The 27,492-nt window shown below is 34.9% G+C and overlaps 3 protein-coding genes across 3 annotated transcripts in view; 2 read left to right on the top strand and 1 right to left on the bottom strand.

Moving 5' to 3' along the window:
• The window catches only part of LOC127806447 (xylose isomerase), a 37,712-nt gene extending 21,641 nt beyond the window's left edge, over positions 1-16,071 (top strand). Inside the window, exons 14-15 of the mRNA XM_052343756.1 lie at positions 10,425-10,476; positions 15,828-16,071. Of these exons, the coding sequence (XP_052199716.1) occupies positions 10,425-10,476; positions 15,828-16,056 (281 nt within the window). The 3' untranslated portion in view covers positions 16,057-16,071. The remainder of the gene's footprint in view (positions 1-10,424; positions 10,477-15,827) is intronic.
• LOC127806450 (uncharacterized) overlaps positions 3,156-27,492 on the top strand; it is a 56,243-nt gene continuing 31,906 nt past the window's right edge. Inside the window, exon 1 of the mRNA XM_052343760.1 lies at positions 3,156-3,208. Within this exon, the coding sequence (XP_052199720.1) occupies positions 3,203-3,208 (6 nt within the window). The 5' untranslated portion in view covers positions 3,156-3,202. The remainder of the gene's footprint in view (positions 3,209-27,492) is intronic.
• LOC127806449 (thaumatin-like protein) lies at positions 19,530-20,751 on the bottom strand. Its single transcript, XM_052343759.1, has one exon. The coding sequence runs from the start codon at positions 20,608-20,610 to the stop codon at positions 19,852-19,854; it is 759 nt and encodes a 252-aa protein (XP_052199719.1). The 5' UTR covers positions 20,611-20,751; the 3' UTR covers positions 19,530-19,851.

Below are 27,492 nucleotides of genomic sequence, written 5' to 3' on the forward strand. Positions count from 1 at the left end.
TTAGGCAATGGTTAGGATTTTCGGTAATTTCTTTACGTCGTTATTCTTGTTACCTAAATGTGACACCCCATTCTATTTATTGTAGGCTCAGATTCTCAGGATTTTGTTCGATCTTCTCCCCAGACTCGGACTTGAGTCATCATTTCCCAGGCGAGTAGACATGATATGTTATGTTTACCTTATATTATGCACGTATATACTGTTTTATTCATAAATATTATAACCTTGTATAAATTTTTATATGCATAACTCGTACATGATTTTTATATGCGGATCATAGAAAAATACTCTTAAATGTTTCTAATTTGCATGAAATATTTTCATCCTACTGGGAGAGACATAAACTGAAAGATACCCTAATTGATTTCTTGTTTTGAGAATGTGAATTATTGAATGATATGGTGTATTTTAGGCACCACATGAAATGATAAATGATTATGACTTGTGCATAAATTAGGGTATTATTTGCATTATTATTAGAGGACTATCTAGTAGATTCCCTGGTGACTCACAGCAGGAAAAGATCATGGTACTGTGAGGCTTGGCATGCCAAGGCCATGAGAGACACGGATAGTATGTTTCAGCACTGCTATCACGTGGGCCTTTATGATGATATTGTGTGATGATGATGTATGTGCCGATATATATATACTTGTGTGCATGTGTATATAGGCGTTAGGCCAGTTTCTACTAGTGTGTCCTCAGAATCAGTGCATGCATCTCATACAAAAGTATAGGGGACTTAGGTGGTTAGGGAACAACTTATGGGGGTTGTCTTTAGGCACCTATTTTTCCTACACTATGTTTTCCTTTGAAATCTCAAATTATTTAAACTTATGGTTTATAATTCCACTGTTTATACTGTTATTACGTTATTATACTCATGATGATCATCCTAGCATTTTATTGTATACTCTCCTAGTGGGCATGACATACCTTATACTCGCGAGTCCACAAGACTCATCTCGTTTTATTAAAAATATTTTCAGGGAATTCTCCTTTTGATTATTGGTCCAGCAAATCTTCTGGTATGATGTCATACCCTCTTTTGATTTCGGATGTATTATAGGATGCTCTGTGGAGACATACCCATGTTGTAGAGTCTGATGTTTTGTCTTTATTTTTGTTGGCACATAATTGTGCCAAGGGCCCGAGATGCGGGATCGGGTATGTATTATTGACAGCAGTGTGATAGATATTCTTATTTTGTACAGCTGCTGTATATGAAATATTGAGATATTATGTTAGAAGGTGAATTGGTATTTTATTCATGTTCTATATCTTGTCAGTAATATTGTTTTATTCAAATCGAGCTAGAGAAGAGGCTTACTAGTCCATTTTGGGGCCGCTGGGCCTAGGGATTAGTGTCGGTCATGACATACCAGATTTCGGGTCGTGACAGGTTCTTGCAGTTGCAGAGTCGCGTCTCTCGTGCTCGCGCACCGCCACCAATTTCCCCTTCTCTCTTGTGCTCGCACACCAGTTGCAGAGTCACCTCCAGTAAGCAGTAAGCAAGCAGCACCATCAATTTCCCCTTCTCTCTCGTACTCGCACATTAGTTGCAGAGTCGCCTCCGATTTCCCCTTCTCTCTTGTGCTGCTTGCTGTTGCGTGTTGACTCTTTTGTTTTCTTTTTGTTTTTTTTGTTATTTAATTAGGATTTATGTTAATATTTGATTATTTGTTATTCACTTATTTAAATATTTATTATTTATTATTATTAATGTTTTAAAAAATTTAATGTCATTCCATTATTGTTGTATTATTGGTTTATGTTGCATTATTGATACTTTTCAACTTTGATTTAATTGAAAATAATATCAAATTACATCACAAAATTAAAAAAAATAAATAAATAACAGTTTTCCTAGGCCCTACCTAGGCGCCCCAGGTGCCAGGCCCCAGCCTGGCGCCTGACTAGCGCCTAGTGCCTTTTAGAACACTGTCAATGGGTAGATGTCTTTACAAAAGGTCTTCCTACAACTAGATTTAAAGAAATTACATGGAAGCTGGGAATGGAGAATATCCACACCAGTTTGACGGGGAGTGTTAGAAATATCACAATTTACTCAAAGAATAATTCGAGTAACAACTAGATTTGTCTTCTTATCTTATGGCTGAAAAATAGGAGATAAAAGGATAAAGTGATAAGGTGATTTGGAGACTAGAAAACTCTAAAAATAAAAGGATAAAGACAGCAGATAATTCAAGATACCTTAGCAGTTTTTTAAATTCTTCTTGTTGTATTTTATCTTCTAAACATTCAAATTTGTTCATAGAGTATAGGGGATAACCTAGGTGATTCTTCTTGTTGTATTTTATCTTCTAAACATTCAAATTTATTAGTAGAATATAGGAGATAACCCAAGTATTGTGTATAAATACCCCATACTACCCGAGAATAGATCAAGCAAGCAATATACAGTTATTTCAGCTTGTTTCATCTTCTTCTACATATATGATCTCTTCTACAAGTCCTAGCAGATTTTATTAGAAAGTGAGGCTCGATTTTCATGCTAATTTTCTAATGTAACTCTTTTTTTGCCTTGGTAAAAGAGGAAGATGGGGCAACCAGCATAGCAACCCCCTTTGGATGTAGCCATGAGGGCCCTTCTTTATTAGGGAATGTCTAGTTTGAGCTATAGCTAATGCTAAGAAGGCGAGCCTATCACCCTAACCCCTAGGCTTGGCCCTATATCCACCGCTCATTTTGGCATGACATGGGTTCAGGTCATCCTGCAAACAAGATGGGTTTAAGGTTCAAACCTCCAAACCTAGAAGACACGGGAGGACTCTAGAACCATTGGGCTACCACCACAGTGGTAATACAACCACCTTTTACTAACCTATACTTGTGAGTATATGTGCATAATTCTTCACATCTTGTTTTTATTCTATATGTTATGGTTGCAGAGCAATTAATCTCTACTACTAAAATGTAGTATTAACAACTCGCTTCGATAATTAAAAGTTGTTTAAACAACTAATTATTAATTTAAAGAGAACATCCACTTTGCTAATAAATTATGTGAAGTCTGTATATTTATCTTTTTATACTTACATGTTGTGGCCAACAGGAGCACTAGGTATATTGCCCAATGTTATGAATGAAGTTCCATTTTGCAACCAAGTATGGATCCTTTGTCATTACCTCTACCAGCACTGAGTTAGGTGTATATTCATATTCTGCAGCTTAAAAATCTATGGAGGTTGGTGGTTTCTGTGCGTGAATCTTTGTTTGACTTTCGTGTTCATTTATGTTCTTGCTGTTTGAGAAATCCTAAGTATGCTAATCTCACACATGCTACAGGTCACACATTATCTAGGGGGAGAAAATTATGTCTTTTGGGGTGGTTGGGAGGGTTACCAGATTCTCCTAAACACAGATACGGCAAGAGAGCTTAACCATTTGGTAAGTCACAAGAGTCACAGATGACTGGCTAATATTGTTGAATATTGATTCAAAGTTGCTGATTTAGTGGATTGATTGGGTCAAAATTCTGTTTATTGATTTAGTGGGTTGAGATAATTTTGTTATTTTTTAAATTTAAGTCCAACAGTAAATCCTATTTTTTTGTTATTCAGTTGACAAGTATTACCTATTTAAAGACATGATATGAATAAAAATAATGAGGTTACAGTCTTTCACATTCATGTTTTTTTTTTCAGCTTTTGTTCGTTAACTTCATAGCTACCAATGTTTTTAAAATTCCAACAGTGGTATCAGAGCATTCAATGATCGTAAGGGGTCTGTGAGAGAGAACCCATCAATGCCTTCTTTATTTCTATGGCTTCCACCAACACATCATATCTTTCACCACCAGTTTTTGATGGAGAAAATTATCAAGTATGGGTTGTCAAAATGAAAGCTCATTTGAGAGGTCTCAGTTTATGGTAGTGGGTCGAAAGTGAAAGGGAGATACCTCCGCTTGGCAACAATCCTACGGCAATTGAAGAGGAAACGCTCTTCTAGTTGGTGAGAAGTGCACCAAGAAGAATTTTTTGAAGAGAAGTGCTCCATGAAACTAAATTGAGTTTTTTTTAACATTTGAAGGAAGTATTGATTGTGATGAGAAGTGCATCAAGAAGTGAAGAGAAGTGCTTCACAATTGGGAAGAAATTTGGAGAGAAGAGCTCCATAAAAAGTTGAAGTTTTGCAACTTTGAATCAAGGAAGAATGTTGAATATTGATTCAAAGTTGCTGATTTAGTGGGTTGATTGGGTCAAAATTCTGTTTACTGATTTAGTGGGTTGAGATAATTTTGTTATTTTTTAAATTTAAGTCCAACAGTAAATCCTATTTTTTTGTTATTCAGTTGACAAGTATTACCTATTTAAAGGCACGATGATATGAATAAAAATAATAAGGTTACAGTCTTTCACATTCATGTTTTTTTTCTAGCTTTTGTTCGTTAACTTCATAGCTACCAATGTTTTTAAAATTCCAACAAATATCTACGCAAGCAATTTCAGTATAAATGTCAAGTTATGGCTTCTTTTGGCCTTTCGATTGAGCAAATCTGAGATTTGTTTTGTACTGGAAAACATACTTTTTGATATTGTCTTAACTTCTTATTTCCATTTTCTGAATGTGCAATGGTAAATGAGGTTTTTGTTCTTTTCACATGATTTGTTGGCTATATGTGCAATTCTCTATTCTCTATTTGGTATCTTTAAAAAAACAAAAAGGTTTCATCTGAGTGTTGTCTACCTACATGCACGCAAGGTTTCTTCAAGCCAATGTAGCATATAAGAAGAAGATTGGATTCAGTGGTAATTGTGTTCAATTTTTAAGCTGGGTCCACACCCCACAGATAGCTTAGTTGCAAATAACTATAGAATAGAAAATAATTCACTATAGAATTACACAAATAGGTCATATTGCTCCAGAAGCTTAATGTACTTATAATATTTTTCCCACTTATTGATTGCCTTTCGTTTTTTTAAAGTATTTTTTATGCTATTTTCCTAACTTTGCGAAAAATAATAGTAACTATCTCTCTCTCTCTCGGCACATTACTTATTGAACCCAAGCTGCAAGAACCTATCAAGCACCAGTATGTTTCTTACTTGTTTCTTTTGTGAAAAGTGATTGACTGCAAATTCTATTTTTCACACACGATAATAATGACAAATAAGATGGGGACGTGGCAAACACAATTAATTTCTTGCAAAAATATGGCTTTATAGGTGATGTTCACTGTCCCTCTTCTGATTTGCTGTGCACTCATCTAATACCAAGATTTATCTTTGTTTATCTAGTTTCTGATGCCGCAAGATTTAATGTGTTTGCAATGCAATCACTTTAATTTGATATCTTTCTCCCAAATCCTGTAGTTCTTCTATTTGCTACAGTGTAGACTAAATGCTTAATCATTTTGTTCTGCATGTCACATGCGAAAGCAGATGTTCCCTTGCATCCTTTGTTGCTAATCCCATACCTGCCCTGTTTGGTAACTTGTCTATGGAATTTTATGGAACTTCAAACAGGAGTGGATCCAGGATTTTTGTATGGTGGGGGCGCAATTTATAATTTGAAATTATCATTCACAGAATTTATAAATTTTAGAAATTTACTTTACATAATAATGAATATCTTTCCATTATATATTAATTTAACACATAAAAGTTTACATATCTAATCAATATATCCGAAAGAAATGCCTTTCATTATTTTCTGCCAAACATCTTATGCAAAAAAAAGGAATTTTTGGAGAGAGCCTCACAACGATATAACATCTTCTGTGTATATACATAGTTATATGCCACATATATTTCTGTTAAAATTCCTGAAATTATTCCTTGCTATATTCCTGAAATCATGCCTTGATTTCCTACTCTAAAATTAAAGATAACTTCAATTTAGAAATCAATCTCTTTGATTGCTGTATTTCCTTGTACGTGTTGTTTCCTAAATTGGTTCCTTCCTCGTAATTAGAATCCTGTCCATATTTAGAATAGGATTTCTTCTATATAATGTACTGCTCTCTTGATATTGAATAAGAAGAAATTTTACCAAGAATTATTACATGGTATTAAAGCAGTTCTTCTAGGTTTTCTGTTGGCCGTAATTGCTCAATACTTCCAGACTTCATTGCTTAATTGGCCTTAATAGCCCTTTCTTCCTGCTGTTGTTGCAACTATCCCGAACCCTCCACCAGAAGATGTCAACACTTTCCACTGATGCATTCTCACCCGACTCATCCTCTGCTACTGTTGGCGAACCTCTTGTTGTTGCTACACCTTTTAATGTAACCAACCACTCCTCTACTGGATCAGCCAGTGAACTCCAAGTATGAGCCCATTCTACAGCCTTGATGGAACAAATTTTCTGCAATGGAGTCAAGATTGTCAGAACCTTCCTGAAGGGGCGAGGGAAGATGGACCACCTAACTGGTACTAGACCAAGCCCCGAAGAGCCAAGATTCAAGATATGGCTTGAAGAGGATTCCATGATCACATCATGGCTATGGAACTCCATGAAACCAGAGGTCAGCAGGAATGCGATATTCCTCTCAACCACAAGAGCCATATGGGAGACACTGCAACAAACCTATTCCAAGAAAGATATTCCTCGAATTTATGAGTTAAAGGTTCGAGTAGCTTCCACTAAGGAAGCATGCCTGTCACTTATTACTACAATAAGATGACAGGTTTATAGCTGGAAATTGACCACTACCGAGACCTGAAGATGAAATGCAGTGATGATATTCAAATCTTTCAGGAGATCATGGAGTATGATAGAGTGTTCGAATTCTTACTAGGCTTGAACACATAATATGATCAAATTAGAGTGCAAATTCTTGGTAAGGATCCAATCCCAAAACTTTGTGAAATCTTCTTCATTGTTATGGCTGAAGACAGTTGATGGGGTGTCATACAGGAATCGCACACATCTGAAGCTTCAGCAATGGTGCCTAGAAGGGCTGGAGACAGAGGAAATAAAAGAGAAAAGCCAGGTCATAACACTCGGCTTAAACAGTCCTCTAGAGATGGACTGTGGTGTACTTATTGCAATAAACCACGCCATACCCAGGAGAATTGTTTCAAGCTGCATGGGAAGGCATGGGTTTTTGCTCGAGCTGGAGGATTTAAAGGCCATGTACAGTGTCAAATCAACCTGACCTGGAAGGAAGAAATCTCACTGGAACCCGCAACTCAAAACAACAACGATCTTAAGGAGTTTAGCCAAGAAGAGATGAAAAGGCTGAGACTCCTCCTAGAGTCACTCAAAAAACCTTCAGGTTCTTGCTCTCTTGCTCGAGTCGGTATGTGTCTCTTAATTGAATCTCCTAAAGCTTCACAGACTGCACATTTGAGTTCATGGGTTGTTGATTTGGGTGCAATTGATCACATGACTCAAAGTCCTACTTTTTTTGAATCCTATAAATCCACTATGGGAAACCAGAAAATTAAAGTAGCAGATGGCTCTCCTACTGCTATTGCTGGCCAAGAAAGTCTTTATCTAACCCCTTCAGTTTCCTTAAAGAATGTCTTACATATCCCGAAACTGTCCACTAATCTTCTTTCGGTTCACAAGCTTACGAGAGAACTTCGCTGCGAAATAACCTTTTTTTGACTCTCATTGTGTTTTTCAGGACCTAGTCTTGAGGAAGATGATTGGATTTGCTAGGGAACGTGATGGTTTGTACTATCTAGAAGACATTCAAAGTTGCGGAATAAAGGAGACATACAAGGCTGTGGAACCACTCTCTTACCAATCTCCTTCCTCCTTTTTGGCTTCCTCGAACAAAACCAAGGTCTAGGCATATCATCTTCACCTCGGACACCCCTTTTTCCCTTTGTTAAAACAAAATGTTTCCTTGTTTGACGATGTTCTTATTACAGATTTTCATTGTGATGTTTGCCAGTTTGCAAAACATCACTGTGCTTCTTTTCCTACAAAATCAATAAAGTGCAATAAACCTTTTTCCTTGATACATTCTGATATTGGGGACCTTTGAAAATTTCTAATGTTAATGGGGCTAGTGTTGGACCCCACCAGAAAACTTTAGGACTGAGCGCTTACCACCGTGCCAAAAGCTATAGTTGTTAGAAGGGTGCAACTCTTTATCCCTATCCATACTATGGGTGCAACTTTCTACCCAAGTCTCACAAACAGACAATCCCACGAAGCAGTTGCTAGGGCATGGGCTATGGACAAACAATCCCTCTTCCCCCCCCTCCCTAAGAATTGCGCTGGGCCATGGGCTATGGATCACCAAAATCCCCCGCACTCCCCTAGAATTGCCCCAGAGGAGACTCGAACCTGCGACCTACTCTGATACCAGCTAGACCCCACTAGAAAACTTCAAGACAAAGCACTTACCACCTTGCCAAAAGCTATAGTTGTTAGTAGGGGCGCAACTCTTTATCCCTATCCACACTATGGGTGCAACATTCTCCCCCAAGTCTCACAAACAGGTAGTCCCATGAAGCAATTGCTGGGCCATGAGCTATGGACCAACAACTAGGTGGTTTGTCTTTTTTATAGATGATTGCACTTGTACAACTTGGTTGTTTCTCATGAAAGAAAAATCAGAAGTTAGTATTCTATTTCCTCAATTCTAAAGAATGATTGCCACACAATTTGGGAAAAAAATCAAAAGAATTCGTTCTGATAATGTAAAGGATTATTTTAACCAAAACCTTTCCCAGTTTATCCAAAAAGAGGGTATCATCCATGAGTCATCATGTTTTGAAACACTCCAACAAAATGAGGTTGCAGAATGCAAAAATTGCCATCTCTTAAAGTAAACCGTGCCTTTTCCTCTTTCAGTCTAATGTTCCAAAATTTGTTTGGGGAGAAGCAGTCTTAATAGCTGCTCATCTCATCAATCGGCTTCTTTTTAGAGTTTGGGGGAATAAAAGTTCTTTGTCCACCCTCTGAGTACTTCCCTAATTTTTTTTTTTGTACTTGCAGCCTTTCCTGAAAAGTTTTTGGATGCATTGCCTACCTCCACATTCATAAGACAAACTGATTCAAGTTAGACCCTTGAGCAAAGAAATGTGTCTTCATTAGCCACTCTTCCAACCAACAGGGGTACAAATGTTATGATTCTTCTAGCCGACGTATCTTTGTCTCCATTGATGTTACATTCCATGAAGCTGAACCTTTCTATAAGCCCCTTCCCACTCATCTTCCGGGGGGGGGGGGGGGGGGGGGGGGATTCTTCAAGGAAGTGTGTTCAGGTTCTACATCTTTTCTCGAAAGCCTTGAAACTGAGCCAGCTGATTTCATTGAACCAATTGAACCTACAACAACAACTCAACCCATTGAACTAACTGAAACCACTCTAGCAGCTATTCAACCCATTGAACCAATTGAAACTATAACAGCAACTGATCCCATTGAAATTATTGATACCGAGGTCATTCCTGCTCAACCAGTTGAAACTATTCCATTTCCAGCAATCTCAGCGGCCTTGCAAAGCTTTGAGCTTGTTGCAGAAGCAGAATCGAAAAACTAGCTTCCAGGAGGAGACTTAAGCAGCTAAAACAATATTCACTAAGAGTACAACCCTCACTAGTACAAAATAGAACCATGAACCTAACTCAAGGACAAGTACTGAAAGCACTCTAAATAGACCTGTTTTTGGTACTAATAAGTCTATTTCATGTGATAACTAGTCCACCTCAAAAGTGACCTTGACCTTCCCCTTGCCTTGAGAAAAAGGACACGAAAGTACACTTAACATTCCATATCCAACTTCATTTTCCTCACATTGTCTCTCCACCCAACACAAAAGCTTTCTTTCTACCTTGAATGCATTTGAAATTCCAAAAATAGTACATGAGGCTTTAGGAGACAAACATTGGATATATGCGATGAAGGAAGAGAGGAAGGCCTTCGAGAAGAACAAGACTTGGGATATTGTCATACGTCCAAATGGAAAAAGGGCAGTTGGTTGCAAGTGGGTCTATACCTTGAAGTTTAAAGCAGATGGAACTCTAGAGAGGTACAATGCAAGGTTAGTCACAAAGGGCTTTAACTTATGGGATGGACTGTATAGTCATTCATTGTTGGCATATTAAGAACCAGGTAAATGGATATTCTAATCTGTTCACAAGGTTCAATTTTGGCAAAAAGGCAAATATCAATGGGATGTAGTTTACTGCCTTGATTGTCAATGGGATGTATTTGACACTCAGTTTAACTCCTTTAATATTGTTGAATTTGTCTCATGTTCATGGACCTGTTCACTCATATTGTTTATCATAGATATATAACTTGATTCGTCATAATAGAGGTTGGTACTTATTTGTAAAATCATACACTTGGAATGCAACCATAGCTAGCTGTTATGAGTTTTCACTGAAGTCAATGTTTCATGATCCATTTCACAATATGTGGTAAAACGGCCAAAAAAATAAGTGATTTTGAAGCTGAGTGTAAGGGTTAACTCTTGGTCGTTGATTTTGCAGGGGACTTCAAACTCAATATTGAATGCAACCATGCCACCTTATCTGGTCACAGGTTTGTCATGTTCTCTTTCTAAAATCTGAATTTATTTTATTCTTTAGTAATATGTGCCTGCAACCTCTCTCAGCAATGATTGCATCAAGTTCTTCAACTGGGACAGATTAATCAATCGAGTTAAAATTCAGTCGCTAAAGATCAAATTTGTTGATATTCAATGTGAAATGAACATGATCTATGAGATTTATTTGGAGCTGGAACTAACTTGAACTCAGATTGATTTATCCACATGAGATCCAAATATGATGAAGTAAATATTGTGTGGAGGGTTTTTGTGTTATATTTATTTATTTGAAATGATAGTTGCATCGTTTTTCTGAATATGGAAATCTACTGGGAAATAGAAGTTGAGTTGAATTAAGTTGTTAACCACTACCATCAGGCATCAATTCTCAGATGAATTTCTGGTTTTATTTGTATGTATTATGCAATTTGAGTTGCTTGACCCTGCTGAAGGTTCACCTTTTCTTGTTCTTCGTGCTTTAACAGCTGTCATCATGTTCTTGAAACTGCCAGAATCAATGGTTTACTGGGAAATATTGATGCTAACTCTGGCAATCCACAAACTGGTATTGCATTATAAACATATGGTCATTTCTGGAGTTATATCTCTGTTATTATATATCATCTTTTTTCATGGAAGTTTTAATATCTTAGGTGTGATAATTATGACTCAAAATCCTTATTTATATATGATTGGATTTTCTAATTTGACCGTGATTATGATTTCGAATTTGACTATGATTATAATATTGTCAAATTCAATTTTATATGAGATTTATCTCATCTGGAGGAATATCCTCATGCATCATCTTCTGATCAGGATATGATTTCATGTGTACATTCATAGATGATTTTAGATTTATAAATAGGTGCCCAAGTCACATGGAATTTAACATAGAGTGTGTGTGACAATATGCCTCTTGTACCAGCAATTATTTGCTTAGTGATATTTTTTGTTTTTTCTACTCATGGTTTTTCTTGATTTGCGTTTTTCACGTAAATTCTATATTCGTGTGTGGTTGATTGGTTTGATTGTGGTTTATTGTTGATCCAATTTCATAACAAAGTGGTATCAGAATCATTGGATGAAACCATTACCGTTTCTAGATCTCGGTCGTTGGATCTAATTTTCATCATCATCTTCTTCAAGCTAGGTTTGTGGTTACCCAACCCTAGTTGTTGCTGCCGCCAGCACTGGTTGCCGCCCTTGTTCGTTCATCTTCCTCCTACGGACAACCTTTTTCCCCGTCGAACACCATCGTCGCCCACGTCGTCAGTAACCACTGTTGTGTATGCTTCCGTTAGCCACCTCTAATGCTTGGTTGACCGTCGACCATCGGACCCGCCATTGCGGCCCCTTGGTCATCACTGACTGTTCACCTCCTTGCTTGCCCGGTCTTCTTCTTCACTTTAGCGGCCGTCTATCAATGCCTTCGGCCCACACCGCTAACAGTAGTCATTCTCGTCGATTGCCTCGCCATCAACCCTTCTACACAAGTCGACATCTATTGCCAACCATTGAAGCCTATTACATTGCGGCCGCCAACAACTTCCCCTTGCGTGACCATCTAACCTCCGCCTTGCTGTCTGACCGCTATGCCAATCATCGTCGTTCCAGCTTCTTTGTCGCGACCCATCCCTACCTTCTCAGTTGCTTCTACCATTGAAGAAGCTCTAAGATTCAAGACCCAGATCCTTGCCATATCTGGTCTGACCCACCAAGATTCATGACCCACTTCAGATTTGTCATCCAGTTCCAGATTTGATTTTTGCCCAGTTTTGGTCCAGATTCGGTATTTTTGATCCGTTTTCAATTGGATTTCTTATTTAAATTATTTTGATATTATTCAAGGTTATTTAATGACTTCGTTGAAGTACGTGTCACGACCCTAGGGAGTAGTCTGTAATATTGTCGAATGTTAGGGTCTAAATAAGGAAATAAAGAAGTAGTAGAAATACTATAAGCGGCTAACTGAAGCCGTTGGGTAGGTAGAAGGTAGTTGAGGTAGCTAGGTCCTATAAAAGATAGACCTATGGCACTTTGAGGGATATCTTGTAAAATGAATAATCAAAGTCTCTCTATTGATTCTCTCTATCCTTCTCCTTTCTTACTGTTCTCTCTTTTCTATCAATTCTAGCATTCTTATATCGCCAAATTGCAAGCCCTAATTCAAGGGCTTGACAAGTGGTATCAAAGCTGGACGAACTAGCTGTGGGGTAATCGGCGGAAGCCATCAAGGTGAGGACCAGCATCGGAACTTGGTAGCAGTAGCAACTCCAGCGCAGTCACGGTAGTTGAAGGCGAAGTGGTAGTCGCAAGCGATCAAAGGGTAGACAGACTCGTGACTCGACAAGACGCAACCAAAGAGGGGGCAGAACTGGCGGACGCAAGCAGTCTGGACTGAAATTCAAAATCGAGGAGCTTGGGCTTGGGTAGGCGAGCACGAACAACGGCTCTTAGTCAAATCTTGAAGTGGTGTAATTCTTTGCGAAAATTCTTGCATCCTATGCAGCAACGCATCAAGTGGGCCACGACTGGGGTAGGTGAGAGTGAAGGCATGATGTGGGTTAAATCTTGAGATGGCGTAAAGCGATGAATTGAAGTTTGGCAGATGGCTGAGTGGAAGGAAGCCATGCAAGCGACATCAGAAAAGCAACAAGCAGTCGGAAGATGCCAAGAATCGATTCAAAGGTGTCAAGAAACGGTAGAGAAACAAGGGAAGAGGATCAACAATATGTTAAATATGTTGGCTTCTCTGCCCCAATTATGGTTGTCGCCGGAATTTCCACCAAGGCCGGCGTCGGAGACGATCTTGCCGCATCAAGGCAATCAATCGGGAACGGTCGGAGTTTTGGAAGAAGTGGAACAACAGATAGTTCAAGAAAATCCGAGAAGAAACTTGCAACAGTTAGCGCACAGCAATGCACCCATGCCAAAACTGGAGATACCCATGTTTGAGGGAAAGAACCCAAGGTGGTGGCTAAGGAGGTGCGAAAGGTTCTTTCAATTCTATCAGATTTATGAGGAACAGAATGTGACTCTAGCGGCTACCTATCTAAATGAAGTGGCAGATTCTTGGTACCAAGGGTGGGTCCAAAATGAAGGGCTGCAAGGAGGTTGGAGAGTTTTTTCGGAAGGGCTCTGTGAGTGTTTTGGGGAAAAGAAAATGGCAGATGTTATTGAAGAATTCAGCAAGCTGAAGCAAGAAGGTACTGTAATGGAGTACCAAGCCAAATTCGAGGAGCTAAGATCCATGGTATGTACCATACAACCAGGGCTCACTGAATAGTACCTGGTATCAAGCTTTGTTAGTGGGTTGAAGGAGGAGTTACAACCCATGGTCAAGATGCTGACACCTAAGACGGTAGGGTAAGCTGCCAAAAAAGTGAGGCTGCAAGAAATGACCTTAGAGACCATTTTTAAGAAGCATAATGTGCCCTACGAGCCAAGTCTGTTAGCCGGACAGTATGGGGGACGGAGTTCCGGGGCCTTGCTTATAGGGCTTGATCAACCAACAGTAAAGACAACAATAAAAAATAATGGCGGTAAAGGAGGTTGGATGGAACAGAGAAGGTAATTGGGGGTATGTTTCAAGTGTGGAGACAAATATAGCCCTGGTCTTCAGTGCACAAGACAGTTGATGAATATGGAAGGTTATGATGGGAAAAAGGAAAACGAAGACGAAGAAAAAGATATTTCCCAGGCAAAAATAGGGGAGTGCAGGGTGATCATCGGAGAGGAATCACAACTGGATGAAGTGTTTGAAGGGAAAGCTGAAGCAGCAACGCAACAATTAGAGGCAGACGCTGCTACACTTCTAATACTCAAAAGGGAAAAACAAAATAGTAAGGAGAAGACGGAGGCAACAAATATTGAAGGTAGGGATTGGTTGAACCATAGCGTTCGTTGTCAATTCTTGGGGACATAAATTGTTTGAAGGGGTGGGGATTATCACGACCCTAGGGAGTAGTGTGTAATATTGTAGAATGTTAGGGTCTAAATAAGGAAATAAAGAAGTAGTAGAAATACTATAAGCGGCTAACTGAAGCCGTTGGGGAGGTAGAAGGTAGTTGAGGTAGCTAGAGGTCCTATAAAAGATCGACTTATGGCACTTTGAGGGATATCTTGAAAAATGAATAATCAAAGTCTCTCTATTGATTCTCTCTATCCTTCTCCTTTCTTTCTGTTCTCTCTTTTCTATCAATTATAGCATTCTCATATTGCCAAATTGCAAGCCCTAATTCAAGGGCTTGACAGTACGATATTCCTCTGTTGGACCGGAATATCAGATTTTCATTATGGCAGGCTAAGATGCATGCAATTTTGGCACAAATGGATTTAGACGATGCACTTTTGGTCTTTGAAAAAAATGCCACAATCATGGAGTGTTGAAGAAAAATAGCGTAAGGATCTTAAGACCTTGTCTCAGATACATCTGCATTTATCAAATTAAATTTTACATAATGTTTTGAAAAAAAAATCACTACCGTTCTGTGGTTGAAACTAGAACAGCTGTGTATGACGAATAATTTAACTAGTAAGTTGCATATGAAGTAAAGATTGTATTCTCATTGAATGGTCGAATGTACGTTTAGTGAAAGTCATTTAACATTTTTTAAAGAAATTGTTTCTAATTTGGAAAGTATGGAGGTTAAGTATGATGATGAGGGTTTGGGTCTAATTTTGTTATGTTCTCTATCAGTTTCGTATTCAACTTTTAGAGACACCATACTCTATAGTCGGGACACTCTCACCCTATATGAAGTTTATGATGCTTTATTCTCGAAAAAAAAAATGATAAGCAATTATTGGAGACTTTTGAAAATCAAGGGAATGGTCTGCTGGTTAAAGAAAAGCACAAGATAGAAATTCTGGTGGTAGAGGGAATTTAAGCTAAGAATAAAGAAAAAGTTTGTAATTATTGTAAGAAAAAAGGACATATGAAAAAAGAGTGTTATAAGTCGCAGAATAAACTTAAGAGACAGAAAGCTAACCAGAAAGGAAAACAACCAAAAACTTTTAGTGAAGTCAATGTTGTTAAAAATAACAGTAATGATAGGGAACTTATTGTGGTATCTAAGGAGGTTATTAAACCTAGTGAAGATTGGATCATCGACACAACATGCATATTTTATGTGTCTCATAATAGGGATTGGTTTTCGACATATAAAACTCTGAATTCTGGTGATGTGTTGATGGGTAATAATTCTTTTTGTAAAATTGCTGGTATTGGAATAGTTAAAATTAAGATATTTGATGGCATTGTTCGAACTTTAACTGATGTCAAACACGTTCTTGATCTTAAAAGAAATCTTATTTTATTAAGTATTCTTAATCTGAATAGGTACAAGTTCATTGGTGAATGTGGAGTTATTAAGGTCAGTAGAGGTGCTCTTGTTGTGATAAAAGGTACGAAACAGTACGGTCGATTGTATGTTTTGCAGGGTTCTATCGTTATAGGAGATGCTTTTGTTTTTACTTCTTCTTTATCTGATACTGATATCACTCAGTTATGGCATATGCGTCTTGGACATATGAGTGAAATAAGTATGGCTAAATTAAGCAAAATATGACTTCTTGAAGGGTAGAGTATTGGAAAATTGGAGTTTTGTGAGCACTGTGTCTTTGGTAAGCAAAAACGAGTTAGATTTACTAAAGGCATTCATAATACAAAAGGTATGTTGAACTATGTCCATTCTGATCTCTAGGGTTTGACCAGAGTACCCTCTGCAGGTGGTGCCAGATACATGTTGACTTTCATCGATGATTTTTCTAAGTTTGGGTATTCTTTTTGAAATAGAAGATCGAAGTTTTTGCTACTTTCAAGTAATGAAAGACTATGATTGAGAAACAAACCGATAGACAGATTAAGTGTCTCTGCACAGATAATGGCTTAGAATTTTGTTCACGTAAATTTAATAATTTCTGTAGGAAAAAATGAATTTTAAGGCATTTAACAGTTCCAGGTATGCGTCAGCAAGATGGTGTAGCCGAGCAGATGAACAAAACCTTGATGGAAAATGTACGATATATGCTATCTAATTTCGGTTTATCTAAGTCTTTTTGAGCCGAGACTGCTTATATATCATGTTTTCTGGTTAATCGATCTCATTCGTTCGCTATTGATAAGAAAACTCTTTTCTAGAATTATGGTTAGGTACACTCCTGCAAATTATTCTGATTTAAAAATTCTTGGATGTCTCGCATTTGTTCATGTTGATAATGGAAAATTGGAACCAAGGTCTAAATAGTCTCTTCCTTGGTTATAAATCTGGCGTTAAGGGTTATAAATTATGGGATCCAAAAACGTTTAAAGTTGTGATTAGCAGAGATGTTATTTTTGATGGAATTGCTATGTTTCGTTGTTCGCCTGCAAAGTAAACTAACCCTACAGATCACCAGAGTTTTGATATTCAAGTGGAGTTTGAAATCGACAATAGTCATACATTTGAGTTGTCGTCATCTCAAACTAAGTCTAGCCCGAAAGAAAGTGTCGGTCCATCAGATTATTATATTGCTAAGGATAGTACCCAGAATAAATATCAAACCTCCTTAAAGGTATGTTGAAGCTAATCTTATTGCCTATGCCTTGAGTGTGGTTGAAGAAATTGATTATAGTGCAAAGCCTTCCACTTATTTTGAAGTAGTTAGTTGTGCTGAATCTGAGAGATGGATTATTGCAATGCATGAAAAGATGTAATCCTTATACAAAAACGGTACTTGAAAATTGACAAAACTACCTGAGGATAAGAAAATAGTTAAGTGCAAACAGATATTCAAGAAGAAAGAAGGTATACTCGTAGCAAAGCCATACTTGTAGCAAAGGGATACAATCAGAAATAGGTGTGAACTTCACAAACATATTTTTCCTAGTTGTGACACACAGTTTCATCCGGACCCTACTTGGTATTGTGGCTATTCAAGATCTTAAATTGGAATAATTGGATGTTAAGACAACGTTCTTACATGAGAAACTTGATGAGGATATTTATATGCAACAACCAGAGGATTTTGAAGTTCCAGGCAAAGAATACTATGTGTGATTGTTGAATAAGTCTCTATATGGCCTGAAACAGTCTCATCGGCAATGGTATGAAAGGTTTGATTTCTTTATGATTAAGCACAATTTTGATAGATGTAGTTATGACAGTTATGTCTATTTTCAAAGAAACAAGAATGGGCCCTTTATATATCTGCTTTTATATGTTAATGATATGTTAATAGCATCAAAAGATAAGGACGAGATAAGGAGAGTGAAAGCTCATATCAACAAAAAATTTTAAGAGATATCCAGGTAAATTGTATCTAAGTCAAAAGAGATATGTTGATAATGTCTTGACTAAATTCAATATGCAGAAGGCTAAATTTGTGAGTACTCCATTGGCTTTTAAGCTTTCATTGAGCTTATCTCCTCAATCAGATGATGAAATTGACAAGATGTCGAAAATTCCATACTCTAGTGCAATGGGTTGTCTTATGTATGGTATAGTTTGTACATGCCTTGATTTGGCTCATGTAGCGAGCATGGTTAGTAGATACATGGCTAATTTTGGTAAAAAAACATTGGGAGGTAATCTAATGGATTCTCTAATATTTGCGCAGTACCGCTGATACCTGTTTATAGTTCAAAAATACTAGAGACGAAGTTATTGGTTTTGTTGATTCTGATTTTACAGGTGATCCTGATAAGATAAGATCGCTTACTGGGTATGTTTTCACCATTAGTAGTTGTGTTATTAGTTGGAAGGTTACCTTATAGTCCATTGTTGCCATGTCTACTACATAAACATAATATATGACAATTACTGAGACCATTAAAGAAGTTGTTTGGCTAAAAGGGTTGATGGGTGAAATTAATAACAATCTTCATGACAATACAGTTTATTGTGACAGTCAAAGTGTTATTTTCCTCACTAAAGATCAGATGTTTCATGAGAGAACGAAACACATTGATGTGCGATATCATTTTATTTAAGAGATTATTGCTTGTGGTGAAGTAACTATGAGAAAAATCAGTACTCATGATAATCCTGCAGATATGTTGACCAAGTCCTTGCCTATTGCAAAGTTCGAGCATTGCGTGAGTTTGGTTGGTATTCATCAGGGAGATTGATTCTCCGTGATTTCGTTGGAAGAAATAATTCTAAATAATTTCATTTGTGGATTTAGAGTTAAGGTGGAGATTTGCAATAATTATGGCTCAAAATTCTTATTCATTTGTGATTAGGTTTCTTAATTTGATTGTGATTATGATTTTGAATTTAACTGTGATTATAATATTGTCAAATTCAATTTTATATGAGATTTATCTTATCTAGAAGAATATCCTCATGCATCATCTTTTAATCAGGATATAATTTTTTATATTCATCCATAGATGATTTTAGGTCTATAAATAGATGTCCAGGTCACATGAAATTTAACATAGAGTGTGTGTGACAATATTACTTTTGTATCAATAATTATTTGCTTAGTGATATTTTTTGTTTTTTATGCTCGTGTTTTTTTTCGATTTGGGATTTCTATGTAAATTTTGTGTTCTTGTGTAGTTGATTGGGATTTCTATGTAAATTCTGTGTTCTTGTGTAGTTAATTGATTTGATTGTGGTTTGTTTGATCCAATTTCGTAACACTAGGAGACGTTGTAACAAAGAGCTATAGTCAACCCCTCGGGGTGGGATATGGATCAGTTCATGACAGATACAGTTGAAGCAACTATGGTTATGCTGAGTTTTGTGGGAAATGTATGTAAATAGTAATTTCTGAATGCTTATAATTGCTGATGATTAATGGTAAGGAAGGGATACTTAAGTTTGGTGATTAATGGTATCCTTGTAGGCTACTTCTTGATGTTTTTGTACTACTTTGTCACTAATACAAACACAAAGGACATGCCTCATCCTCTATTTGGTTAACAAAAAATGCTACGGCACCTGCAAGTGTTTCTTCCTCCTGTTTTTTGTTTTATTATTCTTTTGTTTCTTTTTATTTATTCATTTATTTTTCAGGGTGGGGAGGGGGTCATTGAATTTTCTGTAGTCTTTCGTATAGAAGGGTTTTATTGGAAAGAATAAATAAGTAAATAAAAAAAAAAGAAGGGTTTTATTTCAGTAAATCATTGTATTTGATGGATGAGTATGGTATGTGTAATCTCGAAGGGTTTACAAATTGGATGTGTTTTGGTTCACCTTTCATCTTATCTTTATATATATGATATCGTATAAAATAATATTTTATGACTCCATTCTGGGGAAGGGAAAGCACAGATGCGGAGTACTTGTTCATTGCTCATATTATTGGAATGGATAGGAATAAGCTCATAAAAGCTGAGAATTTGCACATCACAGGGGCTTTAGGCTACGAAGGTTCTATTCAGATTGGAAGACATTAACTTTATATGATGTGCCATCCCCGGCTACATAATCAGCCATTTCATCAAACCAGGAGCAGCTGCAGGGACAAAACGCTACCCTGTAATCAGTACCGCTAGGACATGTGAAAGTGGAGGTTTGATCATCCTTGGGATAACTATACGCATCAGGGCACCTCTGTTTGAAGAACTTTGAGTACGTGGTTGGATTGCAGTTACCACTAGTGCAACAATACTCACTTGTATTGAACACTCTGCATGGATTGTTGCATCCTCCGGGGGCCTTCAACTCCGTCGGACACTGCTGGTTGATATCAGCCGTACATTTAAGTCCACGGCAATTTCCGGTGGTTGGAGTAAACTCCATTGCGACGTTGAAGCCATCGACGAGGGAGATGTCGTAGAAGTCCAGATCGCTGAACTGTTTCAGGGCGTATTCGGCAAGGGTGTTTGGGGGTGTCCCATAGCCTTTGCATTCAAGTAGACCATCGCAGTCCCCGGTCTGACAATGGCCGCGCCCCTTTTCATCGAAGTTGCAGTTGGTTCGACCCCAAAACCGGCCAAGTGTCGAGCCTGATCTCACGTTGATGCTCCAAGTCTCGCCTTGGTCTAGCCGGCGGCCACCTCCAGGGATGGCTGCAGCCCAGACTGTGAAATTGCAGTTGTTAGTGATATCGAAGGTGGCTGCGTGAGTCTCTGCTAAGGCTAGGGAAATGAAAAGGCAGAGACGAAAGAAAAAGTTTGTTGAGGAAGCCATTAAAGAGCTGGAGAGAATATGAATATATGATGGCTATGCTGGACTGGAGCAGGCATCTGAGGAAGTTGCTTTTAGGAAGGTGATAATAGTGGTGGGCGACTACAAGAGAGTCTACGATTATTGGTGCTGGAAAAGTCTCCGAAGTATGGCTTGGGCTTGACTTGAGTTTTTGGTTGGTCTCTAAAGAAATATGTCGAGAAAATAATTAACAAATAAGGTTGTTCATAGAGGCACGGCAACAAGCAATCGTGAGATTTTGTATTATAAAGAAGATAATAATAAGGGTTTGAGTCTCCAAGCCATAACATTTATCTGTAATGTTGACTTGATTTCTGCCTTCAAATTAAGACTTGCAGTCTCAATCAAGTCTAAATTCAGGGTTAGATATAAAGTTAATGACAAAACTTAATTTACACACATCGCAGGGCTGCAGCCTGAAGCTATATATAAAGGAATTTTATTCCGACTGGAATACAGTAACTTCATTCGTACACTGCCGTTCTTGAGTATAGCATTTGGGAAATTTAGCTTTTTTCTGTCAAATTTTTTTATCATTTTTCGAAAATCTTATTTTACCCTTCTGTCACCTCCACTATATCATCTTCCTTCTCTTTTTACTCTGCACAATTACTCCATCTCTCTTTCCCTCTCATTATACCTATTTTTTTCTCTCTCACACCCATCTCTCCATCTCTCTCTCCCAATGAGCACACACATAAATATATATATATATATATATAAACACACACAGATAATTTATTATAATAAAATAAAATTAAAAAAGAATTTATTTATTAAATAAATCTAACTAATAAGATATATGTATCTTTTTAAAAAGAATTTATTTATTTGTACTTTTTTTATTTTATTTTATTATAATAAAAAAGTAATTAAAATAAAAAAAAAACTTTCCCAAAAGTTGGTTTTCTGGGAATCTAGCGTTTCCCGACCCCCAGCTTTCAGGGAACGCTGGGTTCCCCAAAAGCTGGAGGTCGGGTACGTTGGGTTCCCCGAAAGCCAGCTTTCGGGAAAGTTTTTTTTTTATTTTAATTACTTTTTTATTATAATAAAATAAAATAAAAAATACAAATAAATAAATTCTTTTTAAATGAATTTATTTAATAAATAAATTAGTTAATTCTTTTAAAAAGATACATCCATCTTTAAATAAATTAAATTAGTTAATTTTTTTAAAAAATAAATTAGTTGAATTTATTTAATAAATTATTTTTAAAAAGATACATATATCTTTAAATAAATTCAATTAATTTTTAAAGATATATATCTTATTAAATTAGTTGATTGAATAACTAATTTTAAATATATGTATTTTTAAGTAATTTAATAAAATAAAATAACTAATTTTAATTTTTTTTACTATCAAATTGTTCCCCGAAAGCTAGCTTTCGAGGAACCCAGCGTGCCCTAACCTCTAGTTTTCGGGGAGCCCAGCGTTCCCGACTCCCAGCTTTCGGGGAATGTTGGGTTCCTTGAAAATTGGAGGTCGGGGCACGCTAGGTTTCCCGAAAGCCAGCTTTCGGGAAAGTTTTTTTTTTTTTTAATTACTTTTTTATTATAATAAAATAAAATAAAATAAAAAAATACAAATAAATAAATTCTTTTTAAAAAGATACATATATCTTATTAGTTGGATTTATTTAATAAATAAATTAGTTATTTCTTTTTAAAAATAAATTAGTTGAATTTATTTAATAAATTATTTTTTAAAAGATACATATATCTTTAAATAAATTCAACTAATTTTTAAAGATATATATCTTATTAAATTAGTTGATTGAATAACTAATTTTAAATATATGTATTTTTAAGTAATTTAATAAAATAAAATAAATAATTTTAATTTATTTTTTATAATTAAAATGTTCCCTGAAAGTCAGCTTTCGGAACCCACTGTTTCCCGAAAGTTGGCTTTTGGGAAGTTTTTTTTTTAATTTTAATTAATTTTTTATTATAATAAAATAAAATAAAAAATATAAATAAATAAATTCTTTTTTAAAAAATACATATATCTTATTAGTTGAATTTATTTAATAAATTAATTAATTAATTCTTTTAAAAAGATACATCTATCTTTAAATAAATTAAATTAGTTAATTTTTTTAAAAATAAATTAGTTGAATTTATTTAATAAATTACTTTTAAAAAGATACATATATCTTTAAATAAATTCAATTAATTTTTAAAGATATATATCTTATTAAATTAACTGATTGAATAACTAATTTTAAATATATGTATTTTTAAGTAATTTAATAAAATAAAATAACTAATTTTAATTTTTTTTTTACAATTAAAATGTTCCCCGAAAGCCAGCGTTCGGGAACCCACTCTTTCCCAAAAGTTGGCTTTTGGGAAGTTTTTTTTTTTAATTTTAATTAATTTTTTATTATAATAAAATAAAATATAAAATATAAATAAATAAATTCTTTTTAAAAAGATACATGTATCTTATTAGTTGAATTTATTTAATAAATAAATTAGTTAATTCTTTTAAAAAGATACATCTATCTTTAAATAAATTAAATTAATTAATTATTTTTAAAAATAAATTAGTTGAATTTATTTAATAAATTATTTTTAAAAAGATACATATATCTTTAAATAAATTTAACTAATTTTTAAAAATATATATCTTATTAAATTAGTTAATTGAATAATTAATTTTAAGTTTATGTATCTTTAAGTAATTTAATAAGATAAATTAACTAATTTTAAATTTTTTTGAGTATCAAAAATTTAACTTACGATAATTTAAAATTAGTTAAAAAATTTATAATTAGTTAATTTATAATTATTTAAAATACAGATATTTAAAAATAATTTATTTATTTATATTTTTTAATTTTATTTTATTATAATAAATTATCTGTGTGTGTTTATATATATATATATACATATTTGTGTGTGTGCTCATTGGAAGAGAGAGATGGAGAGATGGGTGTGAGAGAAAAAAATGGATATAATGAGAGAGAAAGAGAGATGGAGTGACTGTAGAGTAAAAAGGAAATAAAGATGATATAGTGGGGTGACAAAAGGGTAAAATAGGATTTTTGAAAAATGATGAAAATTTTTAACGAGAAAAGACTGCGAAGAGTAAAACTCTCGCTGTGAATAGAATTTCTCATAGCATTTTCACATGTTCTAGTAATAGTATTTACAAGACAATTTTGTCCTTGCAGTTGCCTTTCGATTGATCATCCATGGGAGGCATAAGGACACTCTCTGGCTTTGCTTGAAGAACCTTCGAAGTTGCTTCGCATGTCCCAATAGTACTATTGCAACGCGAGTTATGCTATTTGTACAGAAAGATATTTACAGAAGTTTTACAGGAATAAGGAAATGACCAATTTGCCCCTGATAAATAACCAAATGACCCAAACCTGAAGACCCAAAACACTCTCTCTCTGCCTCTGTTTCTCTCTCGTTGTCAATGGAGTCATCAAATCAAAGATTTACTCAAACTGCCAAAAGATTAAATCTTAAGGAGTTCAGAATCAGCCATGAGAGGGCGGCAGTTGCAAAGCAAAGCATAATGGGACACCATTCAATTCATTTATCAGTAAAAATGGATTGGAATTGGTAGATTTACAGAACACAAACATATTATTCTCTTCTTCACCCAAAATTTGTTCCAAATCAGGAACATCTCCCAAATGGACCCAAAACCCACAAATTTTGTAAATAAAAAAAAGAAGAATCAAAGGAAAAAGAACAGATTGAATCTGTACACAACCATGAAATGAATATCTGAAAGAAAATGGAAAGAATAATCAAATCAAATCAAATTTGAATGCGAAGAAGTCGATAACGGCTGCTTCAATCTGTGATGCTCCCGATCGTACTGCTGCCAGAGATAATCCAAGGGGCACGGCTTCTTCAAGCAAGAATGGCGGCAGCGAACCCAGCTCGTAGATCCGCTGCTTCTTCTGGAGCTCCATCCAAATCTCGATCTTGCTCTGGTAATGACCCACCCGCTTTTAGTTCTTCGATTATGCAAAGATAAGTTCTTACCTTCTTCAGGACCTCAATGGACCCAGCAGCTCGACGAGGAGGACGATGAAGACTAGTCTTGCTTCTCGGATTCATCGGAGAATGACGAAGAGGATGACGAGCTGAGTTTTGTCCCGTCTCTCTATCTCTTGCTTTTCAAATCCAATTTATCGTGATAAATTGCTTTAATTTACATCTCAAATATCACTAATTTCTCGCCAAATATCACACCTGTAAATCAATCTGTAAAAGTATTTCTGTACAAATAGCATAACTCATTGCAACAATACTCGTTACTGTGCATGGATTGTTGCACCCACCTGGCCTTCAACTCCTCGGTCGTCAGTGTATGTTGGCTGCTGTAAAAGGGCAATTGGTTATGTTAGGATTTAGTACCAAAAATAAATCACAATTAAATTATTAAATATATAAATAAACACATAATTTTATGTGAAAAATTTAAATTAAAAAAATTATTAGTAAAAAAATAAAATATTAGATATTGTTATAATAATTTTAAGATATTAAATATTTATTTATACACTTAACATTCATACATATATATAAAAAATTATATTTTGATTAGAAGATAAATTAAAAAGTAAGTTTTTAATTAAAGATAATCTTAATCACAATCAATTTTCTAAGTCTTAATCATGGATAAATTAAAGGCATATAAATTTAAATTTCTAGATACTATTATCACATGTTACTTGCGTTGGAGGTGATGTATGAGTTTGTTAATAGGATCATGCCAGGGGTACCCTTTGGGCTACTCCTTTGGTTACCAAATACATGTTGAATGAAAAAAATACTCTTTGCATCTTATCGTCTCGTTTTATTATGCTTCATCATCTCATTTTTTTGGATAAGAGATGTTTAATCATGTCTCATCGTTTTACCTTATCTCATCACCTCACCTCATTGCATTAAATCAAGAATATTTTTATCATTTGATATATATTTGATAGCTCAAAGAGTAACCCAAAAGGGAGATATAGCATTTTGCTTCTTATAGAGCGACGAAAAGGCGGAGACAAAAAAAAACATATTTTACGTGGTGTGCAAAGACTCTTTAGATATACATTATATATTCTATGGAACTTTCCTGGAAGTTCTGAGGCAATGCAGTGATGGCGTTCACAAATTATGGGTTGGGTTGGCTCGACTTTGGATTTTGACTTTGACTTATGAGGTCTGGTGCCAGCGCAACTATTGTCCAGCTTGTCTCGAGCAGTTGTTTTGATTTGAAAATGTAATTTGTATAATTATACATTTGAGATGATTTATATATTTATATTAATATGAGACATAACATAAAATATTGATGTAAAATATTATGATAAGCATCAAATTTAAATTTATTTGTTCATTTAAGAATTTAAGTTTTGGTAGGCAGAAATGGAATTTTAAGAGATGCCTCGGAGATTGATTTAAAATTAGGCTCAAATAAAATTTTAAATGAAGGCCCAAAGTTTTAATTTATATTGGGCCTCAAATTAGGCCTAAGTTGTATTTTAAAAGAGGGCCCAACGATTTATCTAAAATTAGGCTCAAATGGAATTTTAAAGAAGGACCAAAGATTTATAGGTAAATTGTCGACACTACTTTTAAATTTTGGGTTTTTAGTTTGATATCTCTTAAATTTTATGAGCTGTTAAATTTATTCCTAAACTTTTTTAAAATAGCCACAACACTCCTTTTATTACTAATAGTGTTAGAAAATCAATATACATTGTCTGAAAACTAATTATGGACGATGGAATTTCCAATGAACCCATTAGTTTGTGGCCATTTTAAGAAAATTTAAATATCAATTTGACAAAAAATAAAGTTTAAATAGTTCTTGAGCTAAAAGTTTAAAATTTAAGATGTGTATGGTCAATTTATTTAATGTGATTAGCAATGGAGAGGATATTGTTGTTATTTCAAAAAAAAAGTTAAAAAGCTGATATGATAAAAAGTAAAATTTAAACACTCTCTGGACAAAAAGTCTTGATATACAATCAGTTTACCCAATATTTATTTAAATCAGATCCAATATGGGTTGAAAAAAAAAAAATAAGTGGGCTTGGAGAAATTTTAATTACGAGGCTTTGATTTACAGGTTTTTGATTTATGAAAATATTTTTTATATATATTTTATTTCAAAAATTAAAAAACTAAATGACAAATGACAAGTCTGATTTTAAGATTTTTTATTTACAGACGGAAATCACCCACTAGTAACTTAAATATTAACTTCACCGGTAAATATTTAATTTTACCCAAATGCCCAAAAACTGCTATAAAAAACAAATCAAATATTAACTTCACCGGTAAATATTTAATTTTACCCAAATGCCCAAAAACTGCTATAAAAAACAAATCAATGAAACTTCACCGGTAAATATTTAATTTTACCCAAATACCCAAAAACTGCTATAAAAAACAAATCAATGAAACTTCACCGGTAAATATTTATTTATTTTTTCATTTAATGACAAATTTATTCTGTAGCTAAATAATTTTAAATTGAGTTTTATTTTTATTTTCTTTTAGCGATGAAATTATTCCGTCGTTAAAAGATTTTAATTTTAATTTAAGTTTTATTTTTATTTTCTTTTAGAGACAAAATTATTCTATCGCTAAATTAAAAAAATTAATAAAAAATTTAAATTATATTATATTTTAAATTACAAAAATTATTTAATGACGGACATATTCATCGCTAAATTTTAAAAATATTTAACGACGGATTTTTCCCGTCATTAATTCTTTCACTAAATTTTAAAAATATTTAGCGACGGGTATTTCTCGTTGATAATTTTGTCGCTAAATTAAAAAATATTAACAAAAATTAGCGATGAAAATTCCATCGCTAACCTATGG

The sequence above is a fragment of the Diospyros lotus genome, chromosome 7, assembly GCF_014633365.1.
Source record: "Diospyros lotus cultivar Yz01 chromosome 7, ASM1463336v1, whole genome shotgun sequence".
Taxonomy (NCBI): domain Eukaryota; kingdom Viridiplantae; phylum Streptophyta; class Magnoliopsida; order Ericales; family Ebenaceae; genus Diospyros; species Diospyros lotus.

Bases quoted from the DNA above. Each gene is read 5' to 3' on its own strand.
- LOC127806449 (XM_052343759.1), bottom strand. From the start codon at position 20,610: ATGGCTTCCTCAACAAACTTTTTCTTTCGTCTCTGCCTTTTCATTTCC.